Here is a 15,072-nt window from a genome sequence, read left to right as displayed (position 1 = left end):
ATAACTTAACCAAAGAGAAGGCTGCATTCAAAACCCATGACCCATGACATTCACCATTCCTCTCGTTTGCTAGGGATTGATGGACCTATGACCTCATTCATGTCCTCCTTGACGTGTATGGTCAAGTACTAAACCACTGAGCTACATCTTCCAGTTGCTCCCGGGTCCCACTCTGTAGCTACGGTTGGTCTGGAACCTGTGCAATTCTCCTGCTTCAGCTTTTGGATTCAGGGATTACAGGCACGTGCCTCTATACTTGGCTCACACATTGCTTCTTCTGCACTAAATGGGTCCAATGTTCTTTTAAATTCTCCGTACCCAGGGCAAGGTCCCTGATTTTTAGAGGTTGGGGAGAGAGTTGCATCCTGGGTGCTGTCTGGAGTCGTGACCGCGCCCATCTCTAGTTCTTCCCTGGCAGCTGACTCCCGTCTCTCCACTGTCACCCGGGTCTGGAGAGAGGGAGGAAAACGGGGCGGGAATGTCTCGTTCTTGAAATACCAGCCGCCTTGCCATTGGCTAGAAAGACCCCGGCGTAGCTGCGGATTGGCTACCGATGAGGGCTTGAAAGGTGGCTGAGCACTTCGGACACCTCAGACGGACGGTGGTCATCCCGAGAGGCGTCCCAGCCCGCCATGGCTCTACTCCTTCGGGCATCGTGCCTTCTGTCCCTGCTCCTGGCCGGGTTCGTTCCGCTGGGCCGGGGACAAGAGAAGTCCAAGGTGAGTGAACCTTCAGGGTGCAAGACGAGTTCACTGCGCCCAGGTGTCCACCGCGCCGCTGAGAGAGCCACCGCTTCCTCAGAGGCACCGGGCGTCCCCACCTTGCCCTGCCGCGGCGAGCCCCCTCTGCGACCCTCGCTCTCTGCACCTTTCCATCAAACCCAGACCCGCGTGCTTCGGCGGGCAGAACGAACCCGGGAGGACAGTCTCCACTGTCATCTCGGCGTCGTCTTGCTACATTCAGTTTCCTGGGACCGACTGTCCCATTCAGTGGGTTTTGGAGAGGGTGTGGGTTCCTGATCCCCCCCCCCATACCCCGCGGGCAGCAGGAAAGTGCAACTGGTGGCCATTCTGAAAAATTGCTGGGGGTAGAGTGGCGGCCTGATAGCCTCTTCACTCATCCCAGGGAACTGGAGACAGATCAGCCACTGAAGAGTTTTGGCTTGGAGGCACATTCCTTTCTAGGTCTCAGTTTCTCTATCAGCAGGGTATAGCTGGAGAGGAGAGAGGATGATTGGAAGGCTATGGAACCCTCTAGTTGCCCTCCCTATTCACAGCTCACTGGTCAGTCACATAGCAAACACAGTTGCTAGAAAAGCCAACCCAGGCCACACAGTCTTCTGGAACTCCAGCTACGCTGGCCCAGGTGTGGCATCCTGAGTGGGAGTGGGGATGGGGAGGCTGAAGGCAGACGATGCAGCCTGCTTATCTCCTTGGTCAGGCCTGGGTGGGCTCTGCAGACCTCTCTCCTTCCCTAGGGTGAGGAGGCAGAAAGCAGTAGAGCCGGACCCAAGGAAAGAGAGAGATGTCGTCAATCTCTGTCTGTCTGTCTTGTTTCTAAAATCCCCTTGTAAAGTCTACAATGCTGTTTCCAGATTCTGTCCACCTGGTTGGTTTGTTGTTTATTTATTTATTTATTTTTGGTTTTTCGAGACAGGGTTTCTTTATAGCTTTGGAGCCTGTCCTGGAACTTGCTCTGTAGACCAGGCTGGCCTCAAACTCACAGAGATCTGCCTTCCTCTGCCTCCCAAGTGCTGGGATTAAAGGCCTATGCCATCACTACCCAGCATCTGTCCACCCTTAGACAGTCCCAAGAGTGGTCCCTGTTTTTAAAGTCCTTTCTGCCCTCAGCTCCTTAGTCTAAACAGATGGGGTACTTGTAGAGCCTTCATTTTTCTCTCCAGCCCCATTCCTAGGCACTAGCTCAGTAGGCGTTTTCTAGGACAGAGACAGGATGGAGTTTAGGATTAGGGTATGGAGTACGGGTGGGGTGGACTGGGCCACAGCCCTGTGCCTCAGTGTGAGAATAGCTTGGGGTGAGGGGTGGGTTGAAACCTGTCCTAAGGAGGCTGCAGGTAAGTACATGGGCCGTGATAATCATCACAGCCTTTCGCTGTCTGTCCATGGAATCAGGGAGAGATGGGTGACTTCAGATAGAAGAGAGAGAATGGTCTAGAAAAGTCTTAGGGTGAGGTGTGATCTTATCTCACAACTAGCCGAGCTTGTGGCTCAAGACAGCCCAGGCATGCCCATCTGGCCTCCTAGGTCCTTAGAGCTAACATGCCACTGCTCTGGCTTCTGGGGTGCAACCGCTTGCCTTGGCCCAACTTCAGGCAGGGACATGTGCAGACCCAAGGTGACACAACCATAGGAAGATGTCCTCTTGACTCAGAAGGAGGGGCGACAAGAGGGGACGTCCTCTGTCTGGTCCAGCTTTGCAGAGCTGTACACAAACAGCTGCTGACGTGGGAGCCTAGTAACCGCTGGTTTCTAGGTGACTGCACGAGGCAGAGAGCATCATGGGACCACAGGCTGACGTCAAGGCTGAAGGGCCTTAAGTGGCCCTGAATTCATTTCACCTTACAGTGGACAGGCTGGAATCCTGAGAGGGGAGGGGCGGTCACACACAGCTAGGGGCACGGCTGGGCTCAGTGCAGGTCTCCTGTGTCTTGGACCTGTCATGTCCACAGCATCACACCGAGGGGTGTGAGAAGATAGAGGACGGGAAGGCATGGAGCCGCAATCCTGGGTAGCCAGGTGCCTGGCTCAGTGTCACCCTTCTGGTGTCCTCAGTACTCTTTTCCTGGTCCCCCTGGTGGAGCAAGAGGCTTTGGTGGGGACTGAGCTGGTGAGTGCTATCTATGGCTTCCTCCTTATTCCCAAATAAGTGAATAGTTGTAATGATATAATTTAACGGAGAAAGTCTCACCGTTCTCTCCTTTGGCTTCTACATGCACCTGCGCAGCCAAACAAAACAAAACAACAAAAACACACCTTGGGAGGCAGCTGGGATTATCCTCTTATACTAAAGCCCAAAGAATTAAAGTGGCAAAGTAAATAAGTTAGAAATAAATGAGTTAATTAAAAAAAATCAAGTGGCTTGCTCAGTGCCACACAAGCAGTGAAGACAACATCCAATTCAAGAGGCTCCCTGTGTTCCTTCCACTCAAAGCTACCCGGAGAAGCTGGACCACCTATCGTTTCAAAGCTCCGTTGTTCAGTCATCCCCTGGGATTTTTCTCCTCACCACTGAGATGCAGCATGGGGGTGATGTGAGGGACGAGGGGCAACAGGCAGGGAGGCAGCGGGGGGTCGTAGTCTGCTCTGCTTGTATTGTGTTATTCTTGCTGAGGCAGGATGTCCCTGTGTAGTTCAGGTTGATCCTGAACTCTCCGGATGCGCTTCTGCTTCCGTGCTGGCATTACTGATGCCCTCCCCAAGCCTGGGGCTGTTTGCCTCTTAGGGTGGAAGTGATCCTAGCTGGGGCTTAGAAGCCTGGAGCAGGGCTCTCTAGGTGAGCACTCAGTCCAAGACTCACAGTACCTGGAATGCTAGACTCATGGAGAGCAGGGACTTCACACCACAGCCCGGAGAGCTGTTAGGCTGTCTGGGATCACCCACAAAGGCAGCCAGATTCACCCAGTCAGTCAGGCCTACAGTGACTTCATGACAGAGGCACTTGGTTGCATCCCACAAGTGGTTCCCCACCCTGCTGCCTGGATAGCTCCTTCACCCATTCAGGCTGAGGACCTTGCTTTGGCAGCAAGGGGAAGAGGCGGGTGATCTTCCTTTCCCATCTACTGAACCAACGACCTCTCCCACAACAAACCCTGGAGGTCTGTTTGTTGTCTATGTTGGGGGTGAGGTGGTATCAGGGTAACATCTTGTTGATTGGCAGTGGGTCTCTTCCTTTCTCTTTGGGTTGAAAATGGCTAGTTAAGGGCGAAGTGAAGGTTGGGATAGCACTGATCTGGTGGCAGGGCTCCTCCCTTCGTTTTCCTGGATGGGGGCAGACTGGAGTGGGAGCTGCACAGACAGGAAGGGTATATATCATCATATCGCCCATCTTCGCAGGCTGTTCTCCCTCACACTGTGACCCTCATGACAAACCTTTCCCTACCCCTGGATCCTGGTCTCAGGGTCCTGCTTCCTCACCTCATCCTTCCAATCCTCCAGACTGGGAGGCTCTGACTCACGCCACCCTGACACATCCTTTCTGTCCAGTGTCTCCTTCCCGGTTACCGAGCACAGGCCTCCTCATATTTGCCTGGACTGTTCCAGAAGCCGCCCGACTCTGCCTCTCATTCCAAGCCCAACTGCCCATGAAATACGGGGGGCTAACCTCAGGGTCCCGCAGCACTCGAGAAGTGCTTCAGGCGAATACTGAGTGTTTATTAGTGAACAGGAGACCCGTTTTAGTCCAGTCCCAGGTTTTATGGTCCTGGGTAAGTCGTTCTCCTCCTGGTGAGAATCATGTTTCTGGAAGGGGGAGAAATGTCTGCGCCCTAACTGTCTCCACTCTAACTGTTCCCTGGTGTCCATCTTTTCCTCTTCCAGACAGACTGCCATAGAGGCGTAAGTGGTACCATCTACGAGTATGGGGCCCTCACCATCGACGGGCAAGAATACATCCCCTTTAAGCAGTACGCAGGAAAATACGTCCTCTTTGTTAACGTTGCCAGCTACTGAGGTCTAACAGACCAGTACCTCGGTAAGAGCTCCCTCATGCCCTGACTCACTGCTTAATTGGGGGCTGATTCTGTCACTTAGGGACACTGATTTTTTTTTTTTAATGATTTTATATGAGTGCCCGATCTGCACGTACAATTTTATGCCAGAAGAGGGCACCAGATCTCACTGGAGATGGTTGTGAGCCACCCTGTGGTTGCTGGGAATTGAACTCAGGACCTCTGGAAGAGTAGCCAATGCTCTTAACTGCTGAGCCATCTCTCCAGCCCCTTGGGTATACTTTAATCCCATGAGGTGGAAGGGGAAAGGGAGTGATGGAGACTGAGAGGCCGAAGTCTATATCCCCACTCCACTGCATTTCCTATTTTCTGCAGACAATTATATAAGACTGAGGCCTGATGGACGTATTCTAGGAAGTTAGTTCCCAGCTACCCTGGCTGTGTACTTTCTTGCTTTCCTTGACTGGAGTAAGAAATGGTGGCTGTAGCTCATGCTGGCTGAGAATGCTTCTCTCCCTACAGTCCTGTCTGTGTGGGCCCTTCTCTTAGTGCCGTTCTGGAGAACGGGCCCCATTTAGCTTAGAGTTCTAGAAGTCGATAAGGAAGAGGTGTGCTGGCGGCAACCAATAGTCTGGTTGTTTTTTTTTTTTTTTGGCTTGGTTTTTGAGACAGGATTTCTCTACATAGCCCTGGCTCTTTTGGAATACAATCTGTAGACTAGGCTGGCCTCCAACTGCTGGGAATAAAAGCATGCACCACCACACCCGGTTCAACAGTTCATTCTTAAGCAAACCCTCAAAAAGTCTAGCTCAGCCCTCCTCTTAAGTCAGGACACAGGAAAGGGCATCCAGGCTCAGCCTGTGTAAACAACTAGGGCCATAAGGCTGGCGATGGCTGAACTCAGCATCTGACTGCAGCTCACGCCTCCTTAGGTCAGTTTCCTCTGTCCTTTCTTCTCAGTGAGGACAGTCAGAACCAAGGGAACAATCAGGCCAAAGCTTGGTGGTTCTCAGGGCAATGTTTTGGAGTCAGAGCCTGGCTACCAGGCTTGCACTTGCAGGAGTGTTCCTGGATCTGCAGGCAGGGCGTACGGTTCCACGGCTCTGCCCTGTGCTTTCATCCAGTTTTTGAACAGTGCAGTGCATCTCTGAAGAGATGGGCTAGGGCTGGCACTGCACCCGAGTTCAGGGCTGCTGAGGAAACCCGAGGAGGGCCAGGCCTCTCTGAGTTCCTGAATTTCCCAATGAGAGGGATGTGAATTCTGACAGCACCACCACCCTAAGGAAGCCCTTAGCCGCCTGCTCAGGGGCAGATGGAAGACCCTCAGCTGAATGACCCAGGCAGTGACCCTGTGGCTACAGACGTGAGGAAGCACATTCCTGACTCCCCCCAAACCTCACTGTCCCCACACTGGAGTCAGGACAGGACTCACTGGGTCCCCCTGGGGAAATCTTCCCTCTTTGGGTCTCCGAGGCTCCAGGGTCTGAAGGATGGGTGGCGAGTGGGCGAGGAGGCAGGTTCTTCACTTGTTCTTGCTCTCTCCCCGGTCAAGAACTGAATGCACTACAAGAAGAACTTGGCCCGTTCGGTCTGGTCATTCTGGGCTTTCCCAGCAATCAATTTGGCAAACAGGAGCCGGGCGAGAACTCGGAGATCCTACCCAGTCTCAAGTGAGTTCTTGTGGTTGGAGATGGTGGCCTCTATGGGCGGAGGAGTGGGAGGCTGCTGTTGTTGACTGTCTCCATGCTAGCCACTCAGTTACTTGCTCCCCCATGCCCATCCCAGGATGGGGTTTTAATGGCATGAGGGTGAGGGGACAGGAAACAGAACTGGCTGAGAGTCGTGAGAAGAGTCCTAAGGTATGTTGGGTGGTGCAGAGAAGGGACTGAGATAGCAAATACACACTGGACCTGTGGGTGTCCAAGTAATGAGCTGCCACTGGATAAAAGGGATTCCCAGCTCTCCGCCCCTCTCAGTCCCTTCGCCTTATGTCTGAGCCATGTGTGGCTCCTTTGGACCCACAAGTACATTCCTCACAGGTATGTCCGACCAGGTGGGGGCTTTGTCCCTAACTTCCAGCTCTTTGAGAAAGGAGATGTGAACGGGGAGAAAGAACAGAAGGTCTACACTTTCCTGAAGGTGGGTGTGGGTAATCTGGGGGGACCTCCCCACAGCTGCTCAGCCCCCAGGGATGTCCTGGCCCTGGTCTAGTACTCCCATGAGAGGGCTTGGCAGATCCTGTGGTCCCTCAGCCTACTGCTCAGCAAAGGCCCACGGGGGCCATCTGAGGGGCCTTCAACCTTCCAGTCACTGCAGAGATGGGCGGTCGAGCATTCTAGCTCTGAAACTGGGGCCCTTCCTTTAGTTTTCTCCCAGGAAGGTTGCGGGGCAATCAGGAGGGGCCTCAAGACAGGCTGACACCCCTCTCACCCTGTACTAGAACTCCTGCCCTCCTACTGCGGAGCTCCTGGGCTCACCTAGCCGCCTCTTTTGGGAACCCATGAAGATCCACGACATCCGCTGGAACTTTGAGAAGTTCCTGGTGGGGCCGGACGGCAAACCTATTATGCGTTGGTACCACCGGACCACAGTCAGCAACGTTAAGATGGACATCCTATCCTACATGAGGCAGCAGGCAGCCCTGGGGGCCAGATGGAAGTAATTGATGTCCCCCACCCCACACCCCTATCCCCTGTCCATCATGCAAGGGCTGGAGAGGAGCTCTTCAGGAAGGAACCCACATTCCCAATCATTCTACACCCGCCCCAGGCCCCCTTTCTTATTACATAAGACAAACCTGGCACAACTGTGTGTCTGTACCACTGTGCACACATGTGACAACTGTGCCCATGTGTGCATAGCTACACAGCCACCTGTCTGCCTGCCTGATACCCCATGGACCACCTGTGTTCACAGCTTGGTACTAGGGAACTATATCTTCATATTTTTTCCAGCTTTCTGTTCCGAATGAACCCAGTGGAAACACCAGTTCTAGGTCCAACAGTCCTCAAACCTGGACATCACCCTTGGGGCCAGCATCTCCCACATGCCCACACTTAAGTCCCTGTACACATCTGGGTTCACTAAACTGTCAGCCTCTTCCATCTTTCCTGAAGGGCCCTCCCAAGTCCCCACCCCCACCCCACGGTGTCCCCGAGAACAGCAAAGGCAACTGTGAGTGTAATGGCCATGTACCCCAAGTCAGAGGTGGTATCTCCATGAAGGAGGGGCCCGAAGCCCTTATGGGCGGGCCTCCCCTGAACCTGTTTGTGGGGCCAGCCCTTAGTGCATTCAGGCTTAGGCTCCCAGGCAGAGATGCTACCCCTGCTCCTCTGGAAGACATGCTGTTCTCTCACGTTGTCCACTGGCATCTCTCACACCCCCGTCTGTCCAGTAAAGGCCTTTCTGCAGCAGCTCAGCTTACCTGTGGTGGCTTCCTTACATGGGAGGTGGGGACTGGGGATGGAAACAGGGAAGGTGAAGGAAAGAGAAAGAGAAACGAGGTGTGTAGGGTGTGCTTTGGGGCCTGTATTTGGCTTCTACTTTAGCCCACACTGCAGCCTTGTCCAGTTACTGGAGTCTACAACCAAGTTCACATCAGCTCAGTCTCACCCACCTTCCTTAGGGCATACAGGGCTCAGAGGGTATCATTTCTGAAGGGCAGGAACGAAGGCTCGCCCCAGCCTCAAGTCCTCTGATTCCCTGCCCAGGATCTTCCCTCCCTCCACCCTTGGGTGCTCCTAAGATGTTAGCAACACTCTCAGGGGTATGTAGAGAAGGAATGCTGAAGGAGGAACCAGAACCAGCATTCCTATTGGTCATGAGGGCATGGAAAAACTACCAGTCACAACATGTTGATCCTCAAGTTGGATTTATGTCCAAGATTTGTGCAAACAGCTACCTTAATACAGACCTCTGGCACCATGAACATCTTAACTGTGGGGGAGGGGGGCTGAGGGCAGCTTCAGGCTGGGGCCCTTCAGCAGACATGATGGTGTGGCCTTCATCCCAGATCATGGTGGCTCTCAAGAGGCTGCCATGGCTGCAGTGGAGAGCATGCTGACATCAGAACATCCCATCGTTCTCTTCTGCAACAGAGCCCCTTCTCATAACTCCTCATGGAGGGGTACAGAAGGGGCATGGGGCAGGTCCTGCTACTGAGCTTGAAACAGAAAGTACATACGCACATGAACTGGGCGTGGTCTCTGGAGAGCCTGGAACCAGTTCTTCGAGGTTCTGAGAGGAAGGGGTCTTCGTTGCACCCCACTTGTAGGATGGACATCTAGTAGCCTCAGCAAAAGAGGGCAGGTCAAGCCAGGTGAGGCCCCCTCGTCTTGGCAAGAGGCAGGGTGTGTTGAGCTTTTCCTAGTTCCATCCAGATGAACCTGGTAGAGGCCTCATGAGTAGCCTCCTTGGTCTGGTAAACAGTTCAAGGTGGGGCTGAGGGTGTGGGTCACCTGCTCATCCCAGTCTCTGGCCAGTCAAGGCTCTGGCCACACAGAACATGACAAGGCCTCTAGTTTCTCGGCAATCTGAGGTCAGCTGGCTCTGCAAGATGAAGGTGGAGCCAAATGACCCAATGCAGTCTCAATGAGGCCCCTCACAGTCATGTTTTGCAGACTCTAAATAAACAAAAGTTTGAGAGCTTTAAGATTATGTGGCCTGCTCAGCCTCACAGTCTCACAAAGATGCCAACTTTCAGGCTTCCTCACTAGGGTAAACAACAGCTAGTTATTGGATGCTCCTGAATGCCAGGATGTCTCTAAGGTGCACATCATGCAATCTGCACCCAGCCCTGAGGAGCAGGCCATTTGTTACCCCTGCACCAGAGGAGGGAACTAGGACAAAGAGTTACAAAAGCTTGACTCAAGACCTAGGTTTATAATGTGCTGGAGCTGGGATTTGAACTCAGTCCCCCCATCTCCAAATCCCCAAATTAAGTACTGGAAGAAGGGTCAGGCCAGATTACCATGCCACCCTCTGCCACTCATTAAGGCAGCCCCAAATGACTTCAAGACCCTCGGGGGAAATAACCAGCCAGTCCAATCCCCTCTTCCAAGCACCAAGTTCTCCAGTCCTGCCTGAGTCACCTGTCTGTGGCCTCTGCTTGCACGACCTCCCGACACAGCAGCGACTTATTCTAGGAAGTCCCTCTCCATAGACACGGCCTCCCTGTTACATGTACCCACTTCACATGGCCTTCCCGGAGTCCCACAGATTCAGTGCTTCCTGCAGAGAGGACCCAGGCCCCCTGACTAGCTTGTAGCTCCAAGTCCTTTAGCCTCTTTAATGACTTTAATAACTCTGTGGCCAGATGGAGCTTTCTGAAGTTCCAATCTGGTCAGGTCACTATGATATACAACGTCCAGGGACTCCACATGACTCTTGGGATTCAGACCAGCTCTCCAGCCACACTCTGCGAAGGCCCTACACCTGGAGACCTCTGACATCGCTCACCCCACCTTGCCCGAGCTCTCACAGCTCCGTGACCCTGGCTCCCTCAGATGCTGAAATCAACCACGTTCTTCATTCCTATTAAAATGCCATGACTTGGACCTTAAATTGTTTTCCAAAAAAGACATTTAAGAGTTTAGTCACCAGCTAGGCCATGATGCTCTCAGGAAAGAACCGTTAGGAGGTAGGGTCCCATGGGGGAAATGAAAGTCACCAGACAAGCATCCTTTAAGGGGATACTGGGACTTCAGCGCTTTCTTGTTTCTGGGTGAACAGGCCTACTCTGCTATATACTCCTACTGAGAGAGGCTAGCCACCAGTCCAAAGTGTCAGGGCCAAGTAACCATGGGATGAAACCTCAGGAATTCTAAGTCAAAACTACATCTTTCCTTTGTGTAAGTAAGTTATCTTGGGTGTTTGGGCCCAGGGATGGAAAGCTGAGTAACACTGAAAACTGCGGACCAAGCAAGCTGCCGACCAAGGAAATTGCTGACCGAGAGGGATCAATCATCACGGAGTCCGTGATGCGGTTCAGAGCCCCAGAAAGCACCTAGACGGCTGTAAGCAAAACTAAATGGGCAATTGTAGTGAGGATTCAGAAGAGCTCAATTCTGACTGGTGTGTGGGCAGTGAGGCCAGGCTCATGACATTTTGGGTAGGCATGAAGATCCTACTGGAAAGTGAGCCACTTGTATTATGCTCTATCAAGAACCCGTCTGTTTTGTTTGTGCCCTGACACTTGTGTGAGGTGGAGCAAATGTCAAGGTCACACGGCCTCTGCTGACTGCCTTCAGTCAGATTTACTCTAAGCACAGGAGCAAAGGCAGGCCAGACAGACTAAAAAATATCATAGCTTGGCTGGAAAAGAAGCATTGAGTGTATGCCAAGGAGGACACTTCAAAAGAAGCAATTCAAGGTGAAGAGATGGCTCTGTGGTTAAGAGTGTGTACTGAGAACCCACATCGGGTGGTTCATAGCCACCTACCACCCCAGTTCAAGGGGGACCTGACACCTGACTTCCATAGGTGCCAGCACTCACACATACACATACCTACAATTAAAAATAATAAATCTTAACAAAAAACAGCAAAGGACTTTGCTAAGAAATAGTAAGAAAGATGTGTTGAGAGTATCTCTATAATAGGAAGGCCCCCAGTAAAGTGTGGTGACTTCCATCCATAATCCTAGCACTTGGGAAGCAAAGGCAGGAGGATCACTGCAAGTCTGAGTTCATCTTGGCTTATTACAGAGTTCTAGGCCAGAGGACCTAGACACGTAAAGCCTCTGATTGAGATGAGAGCACCGTGTGTCTTCAGGGAGGCTGCCTAGAGAGCTACTTCCAGGATTTCTCGGCCATGTTCAGCTCCAACATACTCACAGGCCCTTGACCACTGCAGCTGTGACTCAGCAGGCTCTGGCACAGTTCTAGTTGGCAGTATATGTTGGCATTTGTCCACATGATGGTACTTTGGCAGGTATGCATGATGCCAAGTGTTATGGGGTCATGGCTTTCACCCAGATTTCAAAGGAAGGCCTGGGGGGTGGGGTCAGGCAGTGTGTGGCAGGATCCACGTTCCGGTGGACAACCCCAGACAGGGTAGCAGGTAAACTGTGATGACAGCTAAGCTGCACTTGAGACCCCAGGAATTTAAAGATGCCAGGAGTGAGGAATGTGGATCAGTGGGGAGCCATGGCAGCAAGCACAGCCAGCCACAGTGACAGCCCAGAGCTATGGCGCTCTTGTCTGCTTTTCTGGGTTTTAGTATAACTTTGGTCTGATCTTCTTGTCTATGACACCCTCTCCCGTCTGAAACAGGGTCAGTCACTCTGTGTCTTGCTCAACACTGTCTACTCTCCTGGAAGCATGAACCTTTCTCTTTGGATTTCTGTTTTGAGATAGTCATAGCCCGGGTTAGCTTCAAACTTGCTCTGAAGTCACGGATGACCTTCAACTCCTGTTCTTTAGCCTCCACCTCCCCAGTGATGGGCACACAGTGTGTGCCACCATGCCTGTCTCTTTTTGTTTCTGTTAAGTTCTCAGAGATAAGTCTGCATTGAGCCTTAGAGACTGGGCTTTTAAGCAATGCCATAAGAGTCAAGATCACGGGGACTCTGGGAGACCACCTGCATGCACTGTGAGATGGACACAAGCCTCAGAGCTAGAGGCAGTTGGCCCCAAAAGCCTCAGTCACCAGCCTTTGGGTCTCTGGGAGTGGTAGACCTTTAGGAAGTAGGGGGAAGTTGGGTCATTACAAGCATGCCCCTGCAGAAGATAGGTTTCCCAGCTCCTCCTTCTCTCTTTTTTTTTTCTTTTGTTTCCTGGCCATCAGGAGGTGAAGAGACCTCCTGCCATGATGCATTGGATAGTCATTGGCTCAAGGTGATGGGGCCGGGTACCCAGTGATTCAAATCTGTGAAACCTTGAGCCAAAAACCCAATCTTTCCTTCTCAGAAGTTGGCTGTCTCAGGCATTTTGTCTAGCTAGGATGTCACCGTCTCCACAAAACTCCCCTGACCCTGCTCCAGGTCAGGCCCTTTGACCTCTCTCACAAAACTTGCTCTTCTGGGCACTCGAGTGGCACCCATCTGACTATGTGAGTACTAAAATTCACTTCTGCCCCCTCACTCGGATAGGAACATGGCTGCTCCTAGCACAGTACTAGAAAGTGAATGGACGTTCCTACCAATCCTTTCTAGTTCCAGTCATCATCTTTCCTCTCTCAACACTACTTCAGGAAGCTGGGCCTCCATGCCACCAAGCTCACAAAACAACAGCATCTGTACACTGGGTCAATGCTGGTTGGTGAAAAGTCCTTTCCACCAGGGCACCCACACTCACCGGGTTCTGCAGGCCTGTCCGGGGGCGGGTCCATCACTTGGGAGGTCGGATTCTGAACCCCTGCACAGGGTGGACGCCAGGTGTACTCTGACTGCAACAAGACGGGTGCTTAAGAATTCACAACTGAGTCAGGGGTGGTGCACACACCTTTAATCCCAGCATTGCAGAGGCAGGTGGAATTCTGAGTTCAAAGCTAGCCTGATCTACAAAGCGAGTTCCGGGACAGTGAGGGCTATAGAGAAAAACCCTGTCTCTCAGAAAACCAAAACCAAAACCAAACTAAACCAAACCAAAAGACCAACACCCCCCAAAAAACCCCAAAAGAATCCACAACCACATTCCAGAGCCACAGCAGCAGCTACAGTCAGAATAGTCCTAAACGCATAGGCGCAAAGTACCAAATCCTAAGGGTTACATCACTCCGCTGAGAAAATGGCCAAGTGTAGCTTTTAGTTCGTGCCTCCTTCCTTCTCTTGTTTTTTGAGGTAGAGTCTTACTCTGTAGCCCAGGGTGACCTATATCTCACTATGTTGCCCAGGCTGGCCTCAAACTTGTGGGAAAGTTTCTTCCCTCAGGTGTGCTGAGATTACATGAGCCAATCTAGCTTGACCAACCTTTTTTTCTTTTTCTTTCATTTGTTCTTTCTACTCCTGACTGTTCTGGAACTCACTCTAGACCAGGCTGGCCTCAAACTCACAGAGATCCGCCTGCCTCTGCCTCCTGAGTGCTGGGATTAAAGGTGTGTGCTACCACCACCTGGCTTTGACCAACCTCTTAAGCACAGCATCGTCACCAGTGTTTTAAATGTGCATAAGGGGAGAAGCTACACGAGAGGGCAGACAGGAGGCCACTGTCCCTACCGAGGGAGAGCTAGGCACACCTGAAGTAGGGCTGCTATAGAGACTGCAGAAGGGGGGCAGGTGACAACAACTCTAGGGGGCAGGAGAAGATGAGGGAAAAGGAGAGGAGCCAAAATAATAGGAGGAAAGGGAAGAGAGAAAGTGGAGAGAGGGGAAAGAGGCAGAGGAAGGGGAAGATGCATGGTCAAGGTCAGACCTGACTCAACTGAAGGGGTCTGATGGTGGTCCCTCCTACTCTGCATTCCTACTGGGCCTCCTCCCTTTGACACCACTGATGCTGAGCAGCTAGGGCTGCAGAATCTTAAGTCCAAGAAGAGAAGCCCAGGGCCAGGCCTGGACACCTGCCTATAGCCACCCTGTCTCTGAGAAACCGCCTGGACAGCAGGTTCCCACCCCCACACTTGACCTTCCTTTCTAGATGGAATCTGCAGGAAGGAGGGACACAGACTCACCAGGTGGTAGAGGCGAGAGTTGGGGAGTGGGGGTGGGTGCTCCATGGGCATGGGGGGTGGAGGGTAGCGGATCTGGGACCAATCCTTGTAGGTGTGGTGAGGCACCATGGCTGGCATGGGTGGGTAGGCATAGGGATAGGCCCCGCAGAGGTGCTCAGGGTGGGGTTCCACGTGGTAGCGCTCTCCCGAGGCCTGCAAGAAAGGCTCATATCTGCCTCTGACCCGCCCGCCACCAGCCAGTGGCAGCAACCTTGTTACCCTGTAGCTGGAATCTTAGCTCTCGGGAGGTCAGGGAGGCTGGGACAAGGCAGAACTGGGGACCTGGTCACTGGTCACAGATGACTGATAATGACAGTTAATGAGGACTGTTCTGTTGGCACCGAACTGGCAGAAGCCCAGCCATCTTTCCCTTGGGACCTCCCTTGCCGCCCTGAAGGTGGGCAGACACTGCAAGCTGCCCATTCCCTCCAGCTGCTCACCTTCGCTTTCCTCTTCTGCTGTTTGAGGGCTTCTCTGGCCTTCTCCTCATCTTTGAGTGCTTTGAGCTGGAGGAGGGAGAGAGGCCCGATGGGACAGATGGCTCATAGGCAGGCCCAAGGCCTCGCACCCTGAGGGCAGATGGCTGAGGTCCAGGATGCCACTCAAGCTTGGGACGTTCCGGGAAGGGCACTAATGGGCACAGCAGAAGCTGGGCTGTTGGCTGTGGGGGCCCTGCTCTTCCTGGTGGCTGACACAGGTCAGAAGGGCAGCCCAGGTGCTTTCCTGCTAGCGTCCTTTCAT

The 15,072-nt window shown here is 52.7% G+C and overlaps 2 protein-coding genes across 16 annotated transcripts in view; one reads left to right on the top strand and one right to left on the bottom strand.

The window, feature by feature from the left end:
* Positions 1-322: 322 nt before the first annotated feature.
* On the top strand, positions 323-8,105 carry Gpx3 (glutathione peroxidase 3). Of its 2 annotated transcripts, none has more exons than XM_048437726.3 (5): positions 323-719; positions 4,557-4,710; positions 6,240-6,357; positions 6,727-6,826; positions 7,128-8,105. In XM_048437726.3, the coding sequence occupies exons 1-5, from the start codon at positions 633-635 to the stop codon at positions 7,347-7,349; spliced, it is 681 nt and encodes a 226-aa protein (XP_048293683.1). In that variant the 5' UTR covers positions 323-632; the 3' UTR covers positions 7,350-8,105. The 2 variants fall into 2 exon arrangements, with proteins under 2 accessions (XP_048293683.1, XP_048293682.2); XM_048437725.3 differs by lacking the exon at positions 323-719 and adding an exon at positions 2,697-2,847.
* A 436-nt stretch (positions 8,106-8,541) lies between these two features.
* The window catches only part of Tnip1 (TNFAIP3 interacting protein 1), a 50,793-nt gene continuing 44,262 nt past the window's right edge, over positions 8,542-15,072 (bottom strand). For 8 of the 14 annotated variants that reach the window (XM_048437710.3, XM_048437716.3, XM_048437712.3 and 5 more), the window contains 4 exons: positions 14,772-14,837; positions 14,293-14,484; positions 12,981-13,071; positions 8,542-9,309 (listed from right to left, as the gene is read on the bottom strand). In XM_048437710.3, coding sequence (XP_048293667.3) covers positions 9,275-9,309; positions 12,981-13,071; positions 14,293-14,484; positions 14,772-14,837 — 384 coding nt within the window. In that variant the 3' untranslated portion in view covers positions 8,542-9,274. The remainder of the gene's footprint in view (positions 9,310-12,980; positions 13,072-14,292; positions 14,485-14,771; positions 14,838-15,072) is intronic. The other 6 variants (XM_048437713.3, XM_085694958.2, XM_048437720.3 and 3 more) reach the window with 5 other exon arrangements.

Source organism: Myodes glareolus, chromosome 9, assembly GCF_982192425.1.
Source record: "Myodes glareolus chromosome 9, mMyoGla1.1, whole genome shotgun sequence".
In the NCBI taxonomy this organism is placed as follows: Eukaryota; Metazoa; Chordata; class Mammalia; order Rodentia; family Cricetidae; genus Myodes; species Myodes glareolus.
Note: the sequence above shows the minus strand (reverse complement) of the source record. Positions and strands in the feature narration are given on the sequence as shown.